The 20,037-nt window shown below is 49.9% G+C and overlaps 3 protein-coding genes across 4 annotated transcripts; 2 read left to right on the top strand and 1 right to left on the bottom strand.

Moving 5' to 3' along the window:
- The first annotated feature begins 886 nt into the window (after nucleotides 1–886).
- Nucleotides 887–7,691, top strand: LOC143785279 (sulfotransferase 1C1-like). The gene is made up of 7 exons (XM_077274021.1): nucleotides 887–1,491; nucleotides 1,628–1,756; nucleotides 3,704–3,801; nucleotides 3,891–4,017; nucleotides 4,808–4,902; nucleotides 4,975–5,155; nucleotides 5,507–7,691. The coding sequence occupies exons 1-7, from the start codon at nucleotides 1,320–1,322 to the stop codon at nucleotides 5,617–5,619; spliced, it is 915 nt and encodes a 304-aa protein (XP_077130136.1). The 5' UTR covers nucleotides 887–1,319; the 3' UTR covers nucleotides 5,620–7,691.
- Nucleotides 7,692–7,805: 114 nt separating this feature from the next.
- Nucleotides 7,806–15,432, top strand: LOC143785277 (uncharacterized). The gene is made up of 12 exons (XM_077274020.1): nucleotides 7,806–8,095; nucleotides 10,804–10,915; nucleotides 11,302–11,395; nucleotides 11,503–11,557; nucleotides 12,811–12,951; nucleotides 13,193–13,353; nucleotides 13,482–13,580; nucleotides 13,657–13,802; nucleotides 13,876–14,047; nucleotides 14,130–14,242; nucleotides 14,324–14,408; nucleotides 14,485–15,432. The coding sequence occupies exons 1-12, from the start codon at nucleotides 7,978–7,980 to the stop codon at nucleotides 14,539–14,541; spliced, it is 1,353 nt and encodes a 450-aa protein (XP_077130135.1). The 5' UTR covers nucleotides 7,806–7,977; the 3' UTR covers nucleotides 14,542–15,432.
- A 62-nt stretch (nucleotides 15,433–15,494) lies between these two features.
- NUPR1 (nuclear protein 1, transcriptional regulator) lies at nucleotides 15,495–19,461 on the bottom strand. 2 transcript variants are annotated; one of them, XM_077274023.1, is made up of 3 exons: nucleotides 19,265–19,461; nucleotides 18,833–18,958; nucleotides 15,495–15,823 (listed from the first exon to the last, which is right to left on the bottom strand). In XM_077274023.1, the coding sequence occupies exons 1-3, from the start codon at nucleotides 19,362–19,364 to the stop codon at nucleotides 15,801–15,803; spliced, it is 249 nt and encodes an 82-aa protein (XP_077130138.1). In that variant the 5' UTR covers nucleotides 19,365–19,461; the 3' UTR covers nucleotides 15,495–15,800. The 2 variants fall into 2 exon arrangements, with proteins under 2 accessions (XP_077130138.1, XP_077130140.1); XM_077274025.1 differs by having other exon boundaries at nucleotides 18,810–18,958; nucleotides 19,265–19,452.
- Nucleotides 19,462–20,037: the final 576 nt, after the last annotated feature.

The raw sequence follows: 20,037 nt of genomic DNA, 5'->3' as shown, positions 1-20,037 counted from the left end.
TGGGCACCACATTTTAAAAAAGACATCAACAAACTGAAGCAAGTTCAGAGAAGAGCGACCAGAATGGTGACCGGTCTGCAAACCATGTCCTATGAGGAACGGTTAGCTTGCAAAAAAGAAGACTGAGAGGAGACTTAATAGCTGTTTACAAATATCTCAAGGGCTGTCACATTGTAGAAGGATCAGCTTTATTCTCATTTGCACAAGGAAAGACTAGAAGCAATGGGATGAAACTAATGGGAGGAGACACAGGGGGCTGGACCAGATGACCCAGGAGGTCCCTTCCAACTCTATCATTCTATGTCAGTACCATTCATCCCCAGCATAGGCCAGGCTACTCATGGACTAGCCAAGTCTCCTCTGTAACCTGTCCTCCAAGAGTCTCTGATTCCATCATCCAGTCATTGCCCCAAATATAAACCACGACCCATGACATAGATGACCTGCCACCTCGACAACCTGCCTACTGGATGAATGACTGATGAATTAGACATTCTGTTACCTAGACAACCGGCAAAGTAAATGGTCCATCACCTAGACAACCGGCAAAGTAAATGATCCATCACCTAGACAACCGGCAAAGTAAATGATCCATCACCTAGATTTGTCACAGGTTGCCAATCACTTATACAACCTGTTACCTCCGTGAACCATCACCTAGATGATCTGCCAACTACATGACCCACCACCTAGATGACCGTCACCTCAACAGCCACACGAGCTACACGAGCTGTAACCTCGACAGCCGGTCACCTAGACGAACCACAAATAAAACCCAAATAATCCTACAATGTATACAAGAAAGTCCTTTAGTCAATCATTTAATGAGAAAGGTTTATGATTAACCCGCCGCTCACATGATCCAGTAGCCATTATTGTCTCTGTCGGAGCGCAGGTACGTCGCCCTCAGAGCTGCAGTTATACTTCTGCTGTTCTTCTATCGCCAGGGAGCAGAGCCTGGTGGGATGACATGTGATGTCACCAGCTCGTTTGTGAAGTTTAGATAAAGCTTAGACATACGCCAACATTTTTAATGCAGATTTGGATGTGAGCGGAGTGTACAATATGATCCACAATGGAGGTTGGTGTGTGGAGGGGAATAATCTCATCGGAGGCACGACATGTCCCTTTAATTGGCAAGTGCAGGACTTCGCAGGCCAGCGAGTCCAGACGTGAGGGTCACGTGGGGAAATCTCTATTATTTAGGCTCTGACGCTCCATAGAAACCATGTGAAGAGGAATTCCTGCCGATGTCTCTCCGCTTTCACCACATTTGAATTTCTCCGTATTTCACCGACCGCTTGTCCGGCGCTGTCCTCATGGCTTTTGCGCAGAACGCCCAGCACTTTGGCGGTTACGTAATGCGGAGGCCGCGCACTGGACACGTCTCCGGCGTCCCGCTGGACCAGAACACGTGTGACACATGGGACAACATCTGGAGATTTCAGGCGCATCCGGAAGACGTCCTGGTGGCCGCTTATCCAAAAGCAGGTACAAGGGAAACCATATTGTCTGTATACTCTAGTCACAGCCAAAGCTGCGTGGTCACCACAGAATTGTGAGCGCAGCTGTGGATGTGACTGGAGGATAATCGGTATTTTATAACTGAGAAGACTCTTTCTCGAAGGCATCACCTGGATGCAGGAGGTCGTGGATATGATCTGTCAGGAAGGCGACGTGGAAAAATGCCGCCGGGCGCCCACCTATGACAAGCATCCATTTCTGGAAGCCGTGGCGCCAAAACCTGTCCCATCGGGTGAGGAATATATAAATCTATACAGTTAGGTCCATATATATTTGGACAGAGACAACATTTTTCTAATTTTGGTTATAGACATTACCACAATGAATTTTAAACAGAACAATTCAGATGCAGTTGAAGTTCAGACTTTCAGCTTTCATTTGAGGGTATCCACATTAAAATTGGATGAAGGGTTTAGGAGTTTCAGCTCCTTAACATGTGCCACCCTGTTTTTAAAGGGACCAAAAGTAATTGGACAGATTCAATAATTTTAAATAAAATGTTCATTTTTAGTACTTGGTTGAAAACCCTTGGCTGGCAATGACTGCCTGAAGTCTTGAACTCATGGACATCACCAGACGCTGTGTTTCCTCCTTTTTGATGCTCGGCCAGGCCTTCACTGCGGTGGTTTTCAGTTGCTGTTTGTTTGTGGCCTTTCTGTCTGAAGTTTAGTCTTTAACAAGTGAAATGCTGCTCAATTGGGTTGAGATCAGGTGACTGACTTGGCCATTCAAGAATATTCCACTTCTTTGCTTTAGTAAACTCCTGGGTTGCTTTGGCTTTATGTTTTGGGTCATTGTCCATCTGTAGTATGAAACGACGACCAATCAGGTTGGCTGCATTTGGCTGGATCTGAGCACACAGTATGGCGGCTCTGAAGACCTCAGAATTCATTCCTGTGTCACATCATCAACAAACACTAGTGACCCAGTGCCACTGGCAGCCATGCATGCCCAAGCCATCACACCGCCTCCGCCGTGTTTTACAGATGATGTGGTATGCTTTGGATCATGAGCTGTACCACGCCTTCGCCATACTTTTCTCTTTCCATCATTCTGGTAGAGGATGATCTTGGTTTCATCTGTCCAAAGAATGTTCTTCCAGAACTGTGCTGGCTTTTTTAGATGTTTTTAGCCTTTTTATTCTTGATGCTTATGAGTGGCTGCACCGTGCAGTGAACCCTCTGTAGTTACTTTCATGCAGTCTTCTCTTTATGGTAGATTTGGATATTGATACGCCGACCTCCTGGAGAGTGTTGGTCACTTGGTGGCTGTTGTGAAGGGGTTTCTCTTCACCATGGAGATTATTCTGCGATCATCCACCACTGTTGTCTTCCGTGGGCGCCCAGGTCTTTTTGCATTGATGAGTTCACCAGTGCTTTCTTTCCTTCTCAGGATGGACCAAACTGTAGATTTTGCCACTCTAAATATTGTAGCAATTTCTCGGATGGGTTTTTTCTCTGTTTTCGCAGCTTAAGGATGGCTTGTTTCACCTGCACCTGCATGGAGAGCTCCTTTACCGCATGTTTACTTCACAGCAAAACCTTCCAAATGCAGCACCACATCTCAAATCAACTCCAGGCCTTTTATCTGCTTAATTGAGAATTACATAACGAAGGGATTGCCCACACCTGTCCATGAAATAGCCTTGGAGTCAATTGTCCAATTACTTTTGGTCCCTTTAAAAACTGGGTGGCACATGTTAAGGAGCTGAAACTCCTAAACCCTTCATCCAATTTTAATGTGGATACCCTCAAATGAAAGCTGAAAGTCTGAACTTCAACTGTATCTGAATTATTTTGTTTAAAATTTATTGTGGTAATGTCTATAACCAAAATTAGAAAAATGTTGTCTCTGTCCAAATATATATGGACCTAACTGTATGTTGCACCATTTGCATCTTTATGACTCCAATCCTAAACTCTTCTTTCTCAACATTTGGATTGTATTTCTCCCTCTAATCAGCCACTTAATTCTGGCTGATAACAGGGAGCAATATAATTGATGGAAACTACCATTTATGGCTGAATGTAGGGTCCAGTTCTAGCCATTTTCTGCAGCATTTAGTCACCCAGGCTTCAAGGAATTGCACAGCCCCTGATCCAACTTGACTCCTCCTTCTTGACTGGTCTGTGGCTGCATTGGTGAAGGCTCAGCTGACCCTTGGCTTGCTCTCTTTAAGGACTGCAGTTGGCAGAGAACATGGCGCCTCCGCGCATCCTAAAAACCCACCTTCCCATCCAGTTGCTGCCGCCATCCTTCTGGGAGCAGGACTGTAAGGTAAAGGGGTTGAGGAACCACCCAGGTCGCCGTCGTCAGGTTGTTTTGGATTGGTCCAGCGGTAGATGCTATTTTCCGGTTTTGCGCAGATGATATATGTGGCGCGGAACGCCAAGGATTGCATGGTGTCGTACTATCACTTCCAGAGAATGAACAAAGGTCTCCCGGACCCCGGAGACTGGGGCGACTACTTCTCAACCTTCCTTTCTGGAGAAGGTGGGTGTCAGGGCTTCAATCATCAGCAGTAAATTAAAGGGGAACCCCAGTAATTATCTGTAATGTTCCTGTAGAAAGAGAGTGATGTCGCTGATCCCTGTTGACAAGTGGAATCATGTCACTCGGTTGTCAATTTATTCACATATTTACAGAAATCACAACAGATGATTGGTAAAATAAAGGGTCCTACAAAAAACTGTCCCAACAATGTTATTTTGAGACTAATTCAATTCTATATTAGAACCAAAATGTCAGAAGAGCGGTCAGGTTCTCTTTAAGCAAAGAAATGGCCTTGTGAATGATTTCCTAAACTGATCCTAAGTGACATTCGGTCTTTTACAGCATTTACCTCCATTCACAATTCTGCTGGTTCAATGGTTATCAGAAAGCAGAGCATTGGGGGAATACAAGTATAAGCCCATAAATGAATAACACATGGAGCTCAACCTCTGTCTGTTCTCAGGGGCAAATTGGTAAATTTTGAGAGCAGCTCTGAATGTGAATATAAAAAACAAACCCCAGTTCTGGTGTAAATCCAGCTGTGTCAGTGAAGTGTGTATACAAAGAGGGAGGACAAACTCAAAACCTGGCCCCTGGTGCGTGCCCATGGCAGTCCCTAAAAAAAATAAAAAATGAAAATAGGATCATATAAATGTAGAGTGATGTCAGCAAAGGGGGAAGATGGGGGCTTTGACAACACTCAATAATATTCTGGTTAATGGGTGATGTCAGTAATTGGGTGGGGCTGTGACATTTTATGCTGAAGATTTAGGATTTCCTCATCTTACAGTCTTTTGGGGGAGCTGGTTTGACCACGTGCTAGGATGGTGGGAAGCAAAGAATCATCATCAGGTTCTTTACATCTTCTACGAGGACATGATGGAGGTAAGAGGTGAAATACTGAGTGAAAAGAGGATAGTATTCCCAGGTAAATCTGCAATTTCTTATTTTTGTTAGAACATGAGGCGAGAAATTGAGAAAGTGATGAGGTTCCTGGGAAAGGAGCTTTCCGAGGACATCCTAGAGAAGGTCTACCAGCAGACCACCTTCCAGGCCATGAGGGGGAATCCCATGGCCAATTATAGCACCATCCCTTCGTTTGTCATGGACCAATCCATATCGCCCTTCATGAGAAAAGGTAAATGGCCCATAGTGCCCCAATAACGGCAACATCCACAGTGCCCCATAATAACAACATCCACAGTGCCCCCATAATAAAGATGATATCCATAGTCCCCCATAATAACAGTGATATCCACAGTGCCCCCATAACAGTGGTATCTACAGTTCTCCCAAAATAAAGGCGACACCCTCAGTGCCCCCGTAGACTTGTATCAGCGAGTCTTGTCCGATATATGGAGCACGACGCTGCCTCCTGTGATGTTTCTCCACACGGCCCCTCGGCTTATTGTGTAACATTGGTGCATGTGAGGCCCGGCCCTCAGACCGAGGTGTGAACGTGGCCTTACAGAGACCTCTCTTACTCCAGGTGTTGTGGGAGACTGGAGGAATCATTTCACGGTGGCGCAGGATGAGGTGTTTGAGGAGGAATATGGCAGAAGAATGGAGAGGACGGCGCTGACGTTCCGCACTCGTCTCTGAAGATTCCGGCAGCGGGAGCATCATCATCGCACTGCCCAATGTGCCCACAGACGGACAGATCTCCGGACACACAGCCATTACACAGGAAGGTTTCTGGGACTTGTATAGTAGCGGTCTGATACCGACGCTGGTGTTGAACTATAAGTCCAGAAAAGAGACGTGTGCAGATCCGTCCATTATACTGGGGTCTGTGTATCTAATCCTATGTGATACTGACTGCTGAGCTATATCTAATCCTCTCCTGTGTAATACTGACTGCTGCGCCGTGTATCTAATCCTCTCCTGTGTGATACTGACTGCTGAGCTGTGTATCTAATCCTATGTGATACTGACTGCTGAGCCGTGTATCTAATCCTATCCTGTGTGATACTGTCTGCTGAGCCGTGTATCTAATCCTCTCCTGTGTGATACTGACTGCTGAGCTGTGTATCTAATCCTATGTGATACTGACTGCTGAGCCGTGTATCTAATCCTCTCCTGTGTGATACTGACTGCTGAGCTGTGTATCTAATCCTATCCTGTGTGATACTGTCTGCTGAGCCGTGTATCTAATCCTCTCCTGTGTGATACTGACTGCTGAGCTGTGTATCTAATCCTATCCTGTGTGATACTGCCTGCTGAGCCGTGTATCTAATCCTATCCTGTGTGATACTGACTGCTGAGCCGTGTATCTAATCCTATCCTGTGTGATACTGACTGCTGAGCTGTGTATCTAATCCTCTCCTGTGTGATACTGACTGCTGAGCTGTGTATCTAATCCTCTCCTGTGTGATACTGACTGCTGAGCTGTGTATCTAATCCTATCCTGTGTGATACTGCCTGCTGAGCCGTGTATCTAATCCTATCCTGTGTGATACTGACTGCTGAGCCGTGTATCTAATCCTCTCCTGTGTGATACTGACTGCTGAGCTGTGTATCTAATCCTCTCCTGTGTGATACTGACTGCTGAGCCGTGTATCTAATCCTCTCCTGTGTGATACTGTCTGCTGAGCCGTGTATCTAATCCTCTCCTGTGTGATACTGTCTGCTGAGCTGTGTATCTAATCCTCTCCTGTGTGATACTGACTGCTGAGCCGTGTATCTAATCCTCTCCTGTGTGATACTGTCTGCTGAGCCGTGTATCTAATCCTATCCTGTGTGATACTGACTGCTGAGCTGTGTATCTAATCCTCTCCTGTGTGATACTGTCTGCTGAGCTGTGTATCTAATCCTCTCCTGTGTGATACTGTCTGCTGAGCCGTGTATCTAATCCTATCCTGTGTGATACTGACTGCTGAGCTGTGTATCTAATCCTCTCCTGTGTGATACTGTCTGCTGAGCTGTGTATCTAATCCTCTCCTGTGTGATACTGACTGCTGAGCTGTGTATCTAATCCTATCCTGTGTGATACTGACTGCTGAGCTGTGTATCTAATCCTCTCCTGTGTGATACTGACTGCTGAGCTGTGTATCTAATCCTCTCCTGTGTGATACTGACTGCTGAGCCGTGTATCTAATCCTCTCCTGTGTGATACTGACTGCTGAGCCATGTATCTAATCCTCTCCTGTGTGATACTGACTGCTGAGCCGTGTATCTAATCCTCTCCTGTGTGATACTGACTGCTGAGCCGTGTATCTAATCCTCTCCTGTGTGATACTGACTGCTGAGCCGTGTATCTAATCCTCTCCTGTGTGATACTGACTGCTGAGCCGTGTACCTAATCCTCTCCTGTGTGATACTGTCTGCTGAGCCGTGTATCTAATCCTCTCCTGTGTGATACTGACTGCTGAGCCGTGTATCTAATCCTCTCCTGTGTGATACTGACTGCTGAGCTGTGTATCTAATCCTATCCTGTGTGATACTGACTGCTGAGCCGTGTATCTAATCCTCTCCTGTGTGATACTGACTGCTGAGCCGTGTATCTAATCCTCTCCTGTGTGATACTGTCTGCTGAGCTGTGTATCTAATCCTATATTGTGTGATACCGTCTCTGTACCCCTCAGCACTACTCCCCCCATCATCTCATCTCTCTGTACACTGTGACAAATTGATAATCCTCATGCAACTATAAAATTAATAAAGTCTGTACCCTTAACAAAGATGGCGGATCCTGGACTTCCACTTTTTCCGGAAGTGCCTCTCCGGAGTCAGCATTTCCGACCTCTATGATTTCTCTTATCTATTTTTGACACGTTGCACGTCAGGTTACGTCACCAGGCTGGAGCATTCTGGGAAATGTAGTGTTCTTCAGTGACGTCATCTTTTGATTCACCTGAGCATCCGTCCGTACGCGGACTACAAGTCCCGGCTCCACGTTGTTTCTGTAGTAGTAATTGAAGCCGGCTCTGTAGTAGAGCGGGGCTCGGATACGTGAACAACATGTCCGGGAAAGTGAAGGTCCGGGCCGCCGCTAATGCGGAGGCGATGGCCGGGACCGTGTCCGTTAACGAGCGGATCCTGAGAGACTGCCACAACCTGTACACGGACGCTGAGAACGGTGAGAACCGGCAGCGCGTGTGTCCGTATATACAGTGTGTGTGTCCGTATATACAGTGTGTGTGTCCGTATATACAGTGTGTGTATATATATATATATACACACACACACAGGGTGTGTGTCTGCTCCTGGGCCCCTGCACTGTGTGTGTGTGTGTCTGCTCCTGGGCCCCTGCACTGTGTGTGTGTGTGTGTCCGCTCCTGGGCCCCTGCACTGTGTGTGTGTGTGTGTGTGTGTGTGTGTGTGTGTGTGTGTCTCTGCTCCTGGGCCCCTGCACTGTGTGTGTGTGTGTGTGTGTGTGTGTCCGCTCCTGGGCCCCTGCACTGTGTGTGTGTGTGTGTGTGTGTGTGTGTGTGTGTCTGCTCCTGGGCCCCTGCACTGTGTGTGTGTGTGTGTCTGCTCCTGGGCCCCTGCACTGTGTGTGTGTGTGTCTGCTCCTGGGCCCCTGCACTGTGTGTGTGTGTGTGTCCGCTCCTGGGCCCCTGCACTGTGTGTGTGTGTGTGTGTCCGCTCCTGGGACCCTGCACTGTGTGTGTGTGTGTGTGTGTGTGTGTGTCTGCTCCTGGGCCCCTGCACTGTGTGTGTGTGTGTGTGTGTGTCCGCTCCTGGGCCCCTGCACTGTGTGTGTGTGTCTGCTCCTGGGCCCCTGCACTGTGTGTGTGTGTGTGTGTCCGCTCCTGGGCCCCTGCACTGTGTGTGTGTGTGTGTGTGTGTCCGCTCCTGGGACCCTGCACTGTGTGTGTGTGTGTGTGTGTGTGTGTGTGTGTGTGTCTGCTCCTGGGCCCCTGCACTGTGTGTGTGTGTGTGTGTCTGCTCCTGGGCCCCTGCACTGTGTGTGTGTGTGTGTGTGTGTCCGCTCCTGGGCCCCTGCACTGTGTGTGTGTGTGTCTGCTCCTGGGCCCCTGCACTGTGTGTGTGTGTGTGTGTGTGTGTGTGTCTGCTCCTGGGCCCCTGCACTGTGTGTGTGTGTGTCTGCTCCTGGGCCCCTGCACTGTGTGTGTGTGTGTGTCCGCTCCTGAGCCCCTGCACTGTGTGTGTGTGTCCGCTCCTGGGCCCCTGCACTGTGTGTGTGTGTGTGTCCGCTCCTGGGCCCCTGCACTGTGTGTGTGTGTGTCTGCTCCTGGGCCCCTGCACTGTGTGTGTGTGTGTCTGCTCCTGGGCCCCTGCACTGTGTGTGTGTGTCCGCTCCTGGGCCCCTGCACTGTGTGTGTGTGTGTGTGTCTGCTCCTGGGCCCCTGCACTGTGTGTGTGTGTGTCTGCTCCTGGGCCCCTGCACTGTGTGTGTGTGTGTCCGCTCCTGGGCCCCTGCACTGTGTGTGTGTGTCCGCTCCTGGGCCCCTGCACTGTGTGTGTGTGTGTCTGCTCCTGGGCCCCTGCACTGTGTGTGTGTGTGTCTGCTCCTGGGCCCCTGCACTGTGTGTGTCCGCTCCTGGGCCCCTGCACTGTGTGTGTGTGTGTGTCTGCTCCTGGGCCCCTGCACTGTGTGTGTGTGTGTCTGCTCCTGGGCCCCTGCACTGTGTGTGTGTGTGTCCGCTCCTGGGCCCCTGCACTGTGTGTGTGTGTCCGCTCCTGGGCCCCTGCACTGTGTGTGTGTGTGTGTCCGCTCCTGGGCCCCTGCACTGTGTGTGTGTGTGTCCGCTCCTGGGCCCCTGCACTGTGTGTGTGTGTCCGCTCCTGGGCCCCTGCACTGTGTGTGTCCGCTCCTGGGCCCCTGCACTGTGTGTGTGTGTGTGTGTGTCCGCTCCTGGGCCCCTGCACTGTGTGTGTGTGTCCGCTCCTGGGCCCCTGCACTGTGTGTGTGTGTGTGTCCGCTCCTGGGCCCCTGCACTGTGTGTGTGTGTGTCCGCTCCTGGGCCCCTGCACTGTGTGTGTGTGTGTGTCCGCTCCTGGGCCCCTGCACTGTGTGTGTGTGTGTGTCCGCTCCTGGGCCCCTGCACTGTGTGTGTGTGTGTCCGCTCCTGGGCCCCTGCACTGTGTGTGTGTGTGTCCGCTCCTGGGCCCCTGCACTGTGTGTGTGTGTGTCCGCTCCTGGGCCCCTGCACTGTGTGTGTGTGTCCGCTCCTGGGCCCCTGCACTGTGTGTGTGTGTGTCTTCTCCTGGGCCCCTGCACTGTGTGTGTGTGTGTCCGCTCCTGGGCCCCTGCACTGTGTGTGTGTGTGTCCGCTCCTGGGCCCCTGCACTGTGTGTGTGTGTGTCCGCTCCTGGGCCCCTGCACTGTGTGTGTGTGTCCGCTCCTGGGCCCCTGCACTGTGTGCCCTCACGCCCTGTATTATTATTGTATTGTGCTAGGTGCCCCGGTAGCTGGTCTGTGTCTTAGGCTACGTGCACACGGTCAGTATACGCTGCGGGTTGGACGTTGTGTACAGTATAGCGGATGACTTCAAGAAATCCCATCTCCACTATCTGTGCACTGACAGCTCACCAGTGGAGACGGACATGTGGCGCATCTCTCCAGACCGCAGCACATCTATCTTGTGGAGACGCTCAGTCTCTGTAAGATCTCACCGTTCAATGTATAAGACACGGTGATTCCGCACAGTTCAATGATCAGAGAAGTCACCTTTGTTCAATAGCCGGCGGCGGACATTTGCTGCGTCCAAAGTGCTGCCGATTCCTGACCATGTGCACGGACCCTAACACTGTGGCCCCTCCTGGCTGGGTGCCGTCCCCTCGTGTGTGCACATCTCACCGCTCGTCTCCTCTCTGCAGGTCTCATCGCTCTCGCCTCGCACCTCGGCCTCACGTTCCTCCCTCCGAGGAAGAAGATCACAGTGATGTTAATGGGAAATCACTCGGCCGGGAAGAGCAGCTTCATCAACTGGTGAGGGTGGTCCGGGGTGTGGGGGTCCCGGGGGGGTGCTCTGCTGCTTGGGGGTTGCCCCTGGGTCTGTTAACGGTGGGGGTGTATGCCGCTCCTGGTGGGGTGCGCCACTGCCAGTGAGGGGGTGCTCTGCAGCTACCGGGGGAGGCGAGTATGAGCGTGCACTGGTGCATCCTGCGGAGGGTCCGGCGTTAACCGCTCCCCCCGCTTGTGACCAGGACATGTGACACGTATTCAGGGGAGTATAATGATCCCTAAACATCACCAGATGGAGACCCCTGACATCTGTACCCTTCCCCCCCCCCCCCCACAACTGCTCATCCTTTCATGTGCATTTCCCACCCCTGATTGGCCCTGGCCCCTCATGGTGTCTCCGTCCTCCGCAGGTACATAGAGGAGCACATACAGCGGACCGGTGTCGCCATAGAAACACAAGGATTCGCCTTCATAACGAGCGGCCGCAAGAAGGAGTCTCTGACGGTGAGCGGAGGGTTGTGGGGAGCGGACATTCTCCAGGGACGGGGGGCAGATTGTCAGGGCCGGGCGGCTCCCACCGCTCTCACTCCTGTCTCTGATCTCTCCCACAGGGCGACGCCACCCTCCACCTGTACCCGCACTTCAAGCCCCTGCAGTCCTTCCAGGGTAAGGAACTACCGCTGATGAGGAGGGCGCCTGACTGGTGTCTGCCACCACTGATGAGGAGGGCGCCCGCTCACCGACCTGTATCTGCCACCACTGATGAGGAGGGCGCCCGCTCACCGACCGGTATTTGCCACCGCTGATGACGAGGGATACCCTCTGACCGGTGTCTGCCACTGTTGAGGAGGGTGCCCGCTCACCGACCGGTATCTGCCACCGCTGATGAGGAGGGTGCCCGCTCACCGACCGGTATCTGCCACTGTTGAGGAGGGTGCCCCCTGACCGGTATCTGCCACCGTTGAGGAGGGTGCCCCCTGACCGGTATCTGCCACCGTTGAGGAGGGTGCCCCCTGACCGGTATCTGCCACCGTTGAGGAGGGTGCCCCCTGACCGGTATCTGCCACCGTTGAGGAGGGTGCCCCCTGACCGGTATCTGCCACCGTTGAGGAGGGTGCCCCCTGACCGGTATCTGCCACCGTTGAGGAGGGTGCCCCCTGACCGGTATCTGCCACCGTTGAGGAGGGTGCCCCCTGACCGGTATCTGCCACCGTTGAGGAGGGTGCCCCCTGACCGGTATCTGCCACCGTTGAGGGTGCCCCCTGACCGGTATCTGCCACCGTTGAGGAGGGTGCCCCCTGACCGGTATCTGCCACCGTTGAGGAGGGTGCCCCCTGACCGGTATCTGCCACCGTTGAGGAGGGTGCCCCCTGACCGGTATCTGCCACCGTTGAGGAGGGTGCCCCCTGACCGGTATCTGCCACCGTTGAGGAGGGTGCCCCCTGACCGGTATCTGCCACCGTTGAGGAGGGTGCCCCCTGACCGGTATCTGCCACCGTTGAGGAGGGTGCCCCCTGACCGGTGTCTGCCACCGTTGAGGAGGGTGCCCCCTGACCGGTGTCTGCCACCGCTGAGGAGGGCGCCCGCTCACTGACCGGTATCTGCCACCGCTGAGGAGTAGGGCGCCCCTGACCGGTGTCTGCCTCCACTCATGAGAAGGGCGCCCACTCACCCACCGACGTCTGCCACTGCTGGTGAGTAGGGCTCCCCTCGACCGGTGTCTGCCTACCCTGATGAGGAGGGTGCCCGCTCACCAACCGGTGTCTGCCATCACTGATGAGGAGGGCGCCCCCTGACCCGTGTCTGCCACCACTGATGAGTAGGGAGCCCCCCGACCGGTGTCTGCCACCGCTGATGAGGAGGGCGCCCCCTGGTGTCCTCCGCTCGGCCTCTCCTGACTCGTGCCCCCTCTCCCGCAGGCGTGTCTGAATACCTGTGCACAGAGATCTCCACCTCGCGGCAGAAGAAGTTCAGCCTGGTGACGTTCGTGGACACCCCGGGGCTGGTGGACGGGGACATGAAATACCCCTTTGATGTGAACAGAGCCCTCTTGTGGCTGGGTGAGTGTACTGCTGTAGTAGAGCCGGTTATGGGGTGCAGCGGACCAGATTGCTGCATTTTAATCTGGTGTCCAACTGTATGGAAATAATGCTGATCCGGGATGGGAAGAGAAATGAGGGTCTGACACTCGGACCCCCCAATTGACCATTCAGAGAGCGTGGGGCGAGCAGGGAATCTACCAGATTATCAGTCAGGGATCAGTGGGAGGCGACAGTCCGATAATCCGGCCGTGTCTCTCAGGAGAGCTCTGCGACCTGGTGCTGGTCTTCTTCGACCCCATGGGGCAGGCGCTGTGTAAGCGCACCCTGGACATCGTGGAGAGGATCAACGAGAGCCACGGGGACAAGCTGCGCTTCTACCTGAGCAAAGCGGACGAGGCCGGAGGAGAGAGCGACCGGCAGGTGAGCGCCAGTGCTGCTCCAGTCGCCTACAAAGCTGCGGCTGTTGTTACTTTCTGGACACTACATTTCTCGCAGGAGGCTGAATTATGATCGCAGCTCTGCATGTGACCCGTGTTTTTTTTCTGCAGAGAGTCCTGATGCAGATCGTCCAGGAGTTGTGCAAGCGGCCGGGGCTGAACAAGTGCGGCTTCGACATGCCGACCATCTACATCCCGAACCCCAATAAGGTGAGACCCCCGGACTGACGGCAAGAGGCGCTGCTGCCCCCTGGTGTCCGCTGAGAGTTATACTGTCTCTCTCCAGCCGAGTCGCTGCGTCAATCAGATCGAGGACGTGTGTAAGACCATCGAGAAGACCATCACCCAGACCGTGCAGACCACCCTTAACGCCCTGGGCAGAGACTGCCAGAAACTGAGCGAGGGCATCGAGAGCAAGCTGCGGGAGGACGAGTGAGCGCCGGGCACAGGGGTGGGGGGTCTCGGCTAGTCCGGAGCATGTGTGTGACCTCTCCTCCCACCGCAGTGACACCGTGTGGAGGAACAGACGGGCCCGGCTGCACGGCTGCCTCTTCGGGCTGACGGGATTCCTGCTCCCGCTCTTTCTCTTCACCTCCATCTTATTCGGTGTCCTCCCTCGCCAGCTGTGGCTGAGTCTCCTGGGGCTGTCCGGAGTGGAGACCCTGGAGCTCTACCTGGTGAGGATGGGGGGAGTAGTCCTTACTATGGAGTTGTCTCATCAGAAGAACTTACCGCCTCTGCTGTTCTTTCCCTCCGCAGTCTCCGCTGCACACGCTGTGGTCCGTGGTCCCGGAGGACTATGTCCTCTACACCTTCCTCGGGCTGCTGCTCCTCACCCTGCTCTTCCTGTTCCTGGCGCAGAGATGTTTCAGGTACCCGGCGCCCCCTACTGGCCGTTCTCCCGGGCGAGCGCCCCCCGTAGTCTGACCCGCACCCTTCTCTTTCCTTCCCAGGACCCAGGAGACTCTGAGCAAGAAACAACGCCGCTACTTGCTGGACCGCCGCGCCTACGTCACCGAGGTGGTGGAGCACAAGCGGGTAAGAGCGACTGTCTGCAGCGCTGCACAGGGTGCCGCCCATCGGCTGCTACTCACCGTTATCTCTCTCCCATCAGAAGCGGCTGTACGAGGATTACCTGAAGCAGAGCGTGGGCGAACACGACATGAGCTGAGGGCGGCCATCACCCGCTGAGGGCGGCCATCACCCGCTGTGACCCCCACACTACGCGGTGCCACCCTGCCCACCGGCACCGTCCGCGGGACGTCACCACCAGCAATAACTACGGAGCGCCGCTCCTGCCCTCCAATTATGCAAGAACAGACTGACATTTTTTTTAATAATCGCCCGAATCATGGCGTCCTATAGGGACGATACACTGCCAAACTGTGCCAAGCAATTTGGTGCAGATGTAGCAGAGCTGTTACATAGGACTGCAGAACACATCTGCATTATCTGTGCTGTTACATAGGACTGCAGAGCACATCTACATTATCTGTGCTGTTACATAGGACTGCAGAGCACATCTGCATTATCTGTGCTGTTACATAGGACTGCAGAGCACAGCTACATTCTGTGCTGTTACATAGGACTGCTGAGCACATCTACATTATCTGTGCTGTTACGTAGGACTGCAGAGCACATCTACATTATCTGTGCTGTTACCTAGGACTGCAGAGCACATCTACATTATCTGTGCTGTTACATAGGACTGCAGAGCACATCTACATTCTGTGCTGTTACATAGGACTGCAGATCACATCTACCTTATCTGTGCTGTTACGTAGGACTGCAGGCACCACCTGCTCCATCATCTCCTCCCCGTGCGCTGCAGTGACACATTCCGCTCTGCTACATCTGTGTCTAGAACACTCCAGTATAGATACAGACTCTCGTTGTCGCCGGTTCCCTTTTTTTTTATCTGGGATTCTGGATCCTGCCAGTATTGCCCAGCAGGGGGCGCTCACTCCGCAGGAAGTCCCCCTCCGTCTCCCGCACTGTGAAATCTCATCCGCGTTCTTCCGGTTTTTTTTTTTTGTACAAGAGAATAAATTATTTACTAATAGATTGTTGTGTCGCTTTTCATGCCCAGCGCTTGTTGTCAGTGAATGAACACGGAAGCACGACTTCTACATCACACCTTTATTCCAGCTCATGCAGCCACGAAGGGGTTAACAAAGCTATGACCGGAATACACTGCAGCAGGCGGAGCAGCGCTCTGCGTCTCCTGTACAGCGCTGCGACCAGATGTGATGTGCTGCAGCGCTTCCCTGCCAGCGTGTGTGGAGGCGGTGTGCCGGAGCGATGCTCTGCAGCCTGTGTAGTGTCAGCAGCCGCCTGCGTCTGCTCCGTGTCTCCCTGGTGAACGGCGGAGACTTCTGTCCACATTCACCAAGATCTCTGTGTTCGTCACGTGCCATCAAATCCTGCGCCCTAGAGCCGTCCGAGGAGGAAACCTGCAGGAAAACATAGGGGGCAGTATTATAGTAGTTATATTCTTGTACATAGGAGCAGTATTATAGTAGTTATATTCTTGTACATAGGAGCAGTATTATAGTAGTTATATTCTTGTACATAGGGGCAGTATTATAGTAGTTATATTCGTGTACATAGGGGCAGTATTATAGTAGTTATATTCTTGTACATAGGAGCAGTATTATAGTAGTTATATTCTTGTACATAGGAGCGGTATTATAGTAGTTATATTCTTGTACATAGGGGGCAGTATTATAGTAGTTATATTCTTGTACATAGGAGCAGTATTATAGTAGTTATATTCTTGTACATAGGAGCAGTATTATAGTAGTTATATTCTTGTACATAGGAGCAGTATTATAGTAGTTATATTCTTGTACATAGGAGCAGTATTATAGTAGTTATATTCTTGTACATAGGGGCAGTATTATAGTAGTTATATTCTTGTACATAGGGGCAGTATTATAGTAGTTATATTCTTGTACATAGGGGGCAGTATTATAGTAGTTATATTCTTGTACATAGAGGCAGTATTATAGTAGTTATATTGTACATAGGAGCAGTATTATAGTAGTTATATTCTTGTACATAGGAGCAGTATTATAGTAGTTATATTCTTGTACATAGGGGCTGTATTATAGTAGTTATATTCTTGTACATAGGGGCAGTATTATAGTAGTTATATTCTTGTACATAGGGGGCAGTATTATAGTAGTTATATTCTTGTACATAGGAGCAGTATTATAGTAGTTATATTCTTGTACATAGGAGCAGTATTATAGTAGTTATATTCTTGTACATAGGGGCAGTATTATAGTAGTTATATTCTTGTACATAGGGGGCAGTATTATAGTAGTTATATTCTTGTACATAGGAGCAGTATTATAGTAGTTATATTCTTGTACATAGGGGGCAGTATTATAGTAGTTATATTCTTGTACATAGAGGCAGTATTATAGTAGTTATATTGTACATAGGAGCAGTATTATAGTAGTTATATTCTTGTACATAGGAGCAGTATTATAGTAGTTATATTCTTGTACATAGGGGCTGTATTATAGTAGTTATATTCTTGTACATAGGGGCAGTATTATAGTAGTTATATTCTTGTACATAGGGGGCAGTATTATAGTAGTTATATTCTTGTACATAGGAGCAGTATTATAGTAGTTATATTCTTGTACATAGGAGCAGTATTATAGTAGTTATATTCTTGTACATAGGGGCAGTATTATAGTAGTTATATTCTTGTACATAGGGGGCAGTATTATAGTAGTTATATTCTTGTACATAGGAGCAGTATTATAGTAGTTATATTCTTGTACATAGGAGCAGTATTATAGTAGTTATATTCTTGTACATAGGAGCAGTATTATAGTAGTTATATTCTTGTACATAGGGAGCAGTATTATAGTAGTTATATATTGTACATAGGGGGCAGTATTATAGTAGTTATATATTGTACATAGGGGGCAGTATTATAGTAGTTATATATTGTACATAGGGGGCAGTATTATAGTAGTTATATTCTTGTACATAGGGGGCAGTATTATAGTAGTTATATTCTTGTACATAGGGGCAGTATTATAGTAGTTATATTCTTGTACATAGGGGCAGTATTATAGTAGTTATATTCTTGTACATAGGGGCAGTATTATAGTAGTTATATTCCTGTACATAGGGGCAGTATTATAATAGTTATATTCTTGTACATAGGGGCAGTATTATAGTAGTTATATTCTTGTACATAGGGGCAGTATTATAGTAGTTATATTCTTGTACATAGGGGCAGTATTATAGTAGTTATATTCTTGTACATAGGGGGCAGTATTATAGTAGTTATATTCTTGTATATAGGGGCAGTATTATAGTAGTTATAATCTTGTACATAGGGGCAGTATTATAGTAGTTATATTCTTGTACATAGGGGCAGTATTATAGTAGTTATATTCTTGTACATAGGGAGCAGTATTATAGTAGTTATATTCTTGTACATAGGAGCAGTATTATAGTAGTTATATTCTTGTACATAGGGAGCAGTATTATAGTAGTTATATTCTTGTACATAGGAGCATTATTATAGTAGTTATATTCTTGTACATAGGGAGCAGTATTATAGTAGGTATATTCTTGTACATAGGAGCAGTATTATAGTAGTTATATTCTTGTACATAGGGAGCAGTATTATAGTAGTTATATTCTTGTACATAGGAGCAGTATTATAGTAGTTATATTCTTGTACATAGGGAGCAGTATTATAGTAGTTATATTCTTGTACATAGGGGCTGTATTATAGTAGTTATATTCTTGTACATAGGGGGCAGTATTATAGTAGTTATATTCTTGTACATAGGAGCAGTATTATAGTAGTTATATTCTTGTACATAGGGGCAGTATTATAGTAGTTATATTCTTGTACATAGGAGCAGTATTATAGTAGTTATATTCTTGTACATAGGAGCAGTATTATAGTAGTTATATTCTTGTACATAGGGGCTGTATTATAGTAGTTATATTCTTGTACATAGGGGGCAGTATTATAGTAGTTATATTCTTGTACATAGGGGCAGTATTATAGTAGTTATATTCTTGTACATAGGGGCAGTATTATAGTAGTTATATTCTTGTATATAGGAGCAGTATTATAGTAGATATATTCTTGCACATAGGGGCAGTATTATAGTAGTTATATTCTTGTACATAGGAGCAGTATTATAGTAGTTATATTCTTGTACATGGGGCAGTATTATAGTAGTTATATTCTTGTACATAGGGGCAGTATTATAGTAGTTATATTCTTGTACATAGGGGCAGTATTATAGTAGTTATATTCTTGTACATAGGAGCAGTATTATAGTATAGTAGTTATATTCTCTTATATAGGGGTAATATTATAGTGTAGTAGTTGTATTCTCTTATATAGGGGTAGTATTATTGTATACCATGTGACGCTTCTTTCACTCTCACCCATCACTCTTTTCCAGGCTTACTCTTCTTCTTGTTTTCCGTCTTCTGCAGTTTCTCCACAATCTTCCTCTCGTGGCCCGCGGCGCTGTCTTTATTTGTGTTCTCTTGTGCCTCTTTCTTCGTCCGCCCCTTCCTGGCTGACGACGTTACTGTGGGGATGAAGACTCCTCGTTAGTGGTGAGGACAGTGATCGGTTTGGGTTGGGGTCTGGTCCCGCTCTCTGGTTCCTCTGACTTCTGTGACTATTATAGCACAGATCTGCCAGATGAGCCCCATAATCAGCGCTCTATATAATGGGTGCGCTGGCCCTTTAAATCGTGAGATTTCACAACATAATGCTGATTGCAGCGTGTAACGTGACGCCAGATACAGTATTATTATACGTCCCCCGTAGATGTGAAGCCCCCATTCTCGAGGGGATTATATGGGGGCTTTCGGGGTCAGAGGTTACTTACAGGTGTAGCGGTCGGTGAGGTTGTAGTAGTCGTAGTCGTCGAAGTACTGAACCTCGAAGTCGGTGGGCTGCAGCTTGTCGGCCTGTACGTAGGAGGTCATGGCGGGGTCTCTGGGGGTCTCTCTCTGGGGTCTCTCAGCGTCTGTCGCTCTCGGATTCTCAGGTTGTTTTTGTGTCTCTTCTTTGTCTGGTGTTTATATTATGGAGACTCCGCCCACTCTGTCCTGCTCCGCCCCCGGCCACGCCCCCACATTGCATCAGACTCCAGTGTTTACATCTGATTACAGCATCGTCTGCAGAGCGTCTCACCTGAGGAATCACACCCTGTACTGCCCTGCAGAGCGTCTCACCTGAGGAATCACCCTGTACTGCCCTGCAGAGCGTCTCACCTGAGGAATCACACCCCGTACTGCCCTGCAGAGCGTCTCACCTGAGGAATCACACCCCGTACTGCCCTGCAGAGCGTCTCACCTGAGGAATCACACCGTGTACTGCCCTGCAGAGCGTCTCACCTGAGGAATCACCGTGTACTGCCCTGCAGAGCGTCTCACCTGAGGAATCACCCTGTACTGCCCTGCAGAGCGTCTCACCTGAGGAATCACCCTGTACTGCCCTGCAGAGCGTCTCACCTGAGGAATCACACCCCGTACTGCCCTGCAGAGCGTCTCACCTGAGGAATCACACCCCGTACTGCCCTGCAGAGCGTCTCACCTGAGGAATCACACCGTGTACTGCCCTGCAGAGCGTCTCACCTGAGGAATCACACCCTGTACT

Source organism: Ranitomeya variabilis, chromosome 7 (genome assembly GCF_051348905.1).
Source record: "Ranitomeya variabilis isolate aRanVar5 chromosome 7, aRanVar5.hap1, whole genome shotgun sequence".
NCBI lineage: Eukaryota > Metazoa > Chordata > Amphibia > Anura > Dendrobatidae > Ranitomeya > Ranitomeya variabilis.
The sequence above is the reverse complement of the archived record's forward strand: the minus strand, read 5'-3'. Positions and strand labels throughout refer to the sequence as shown.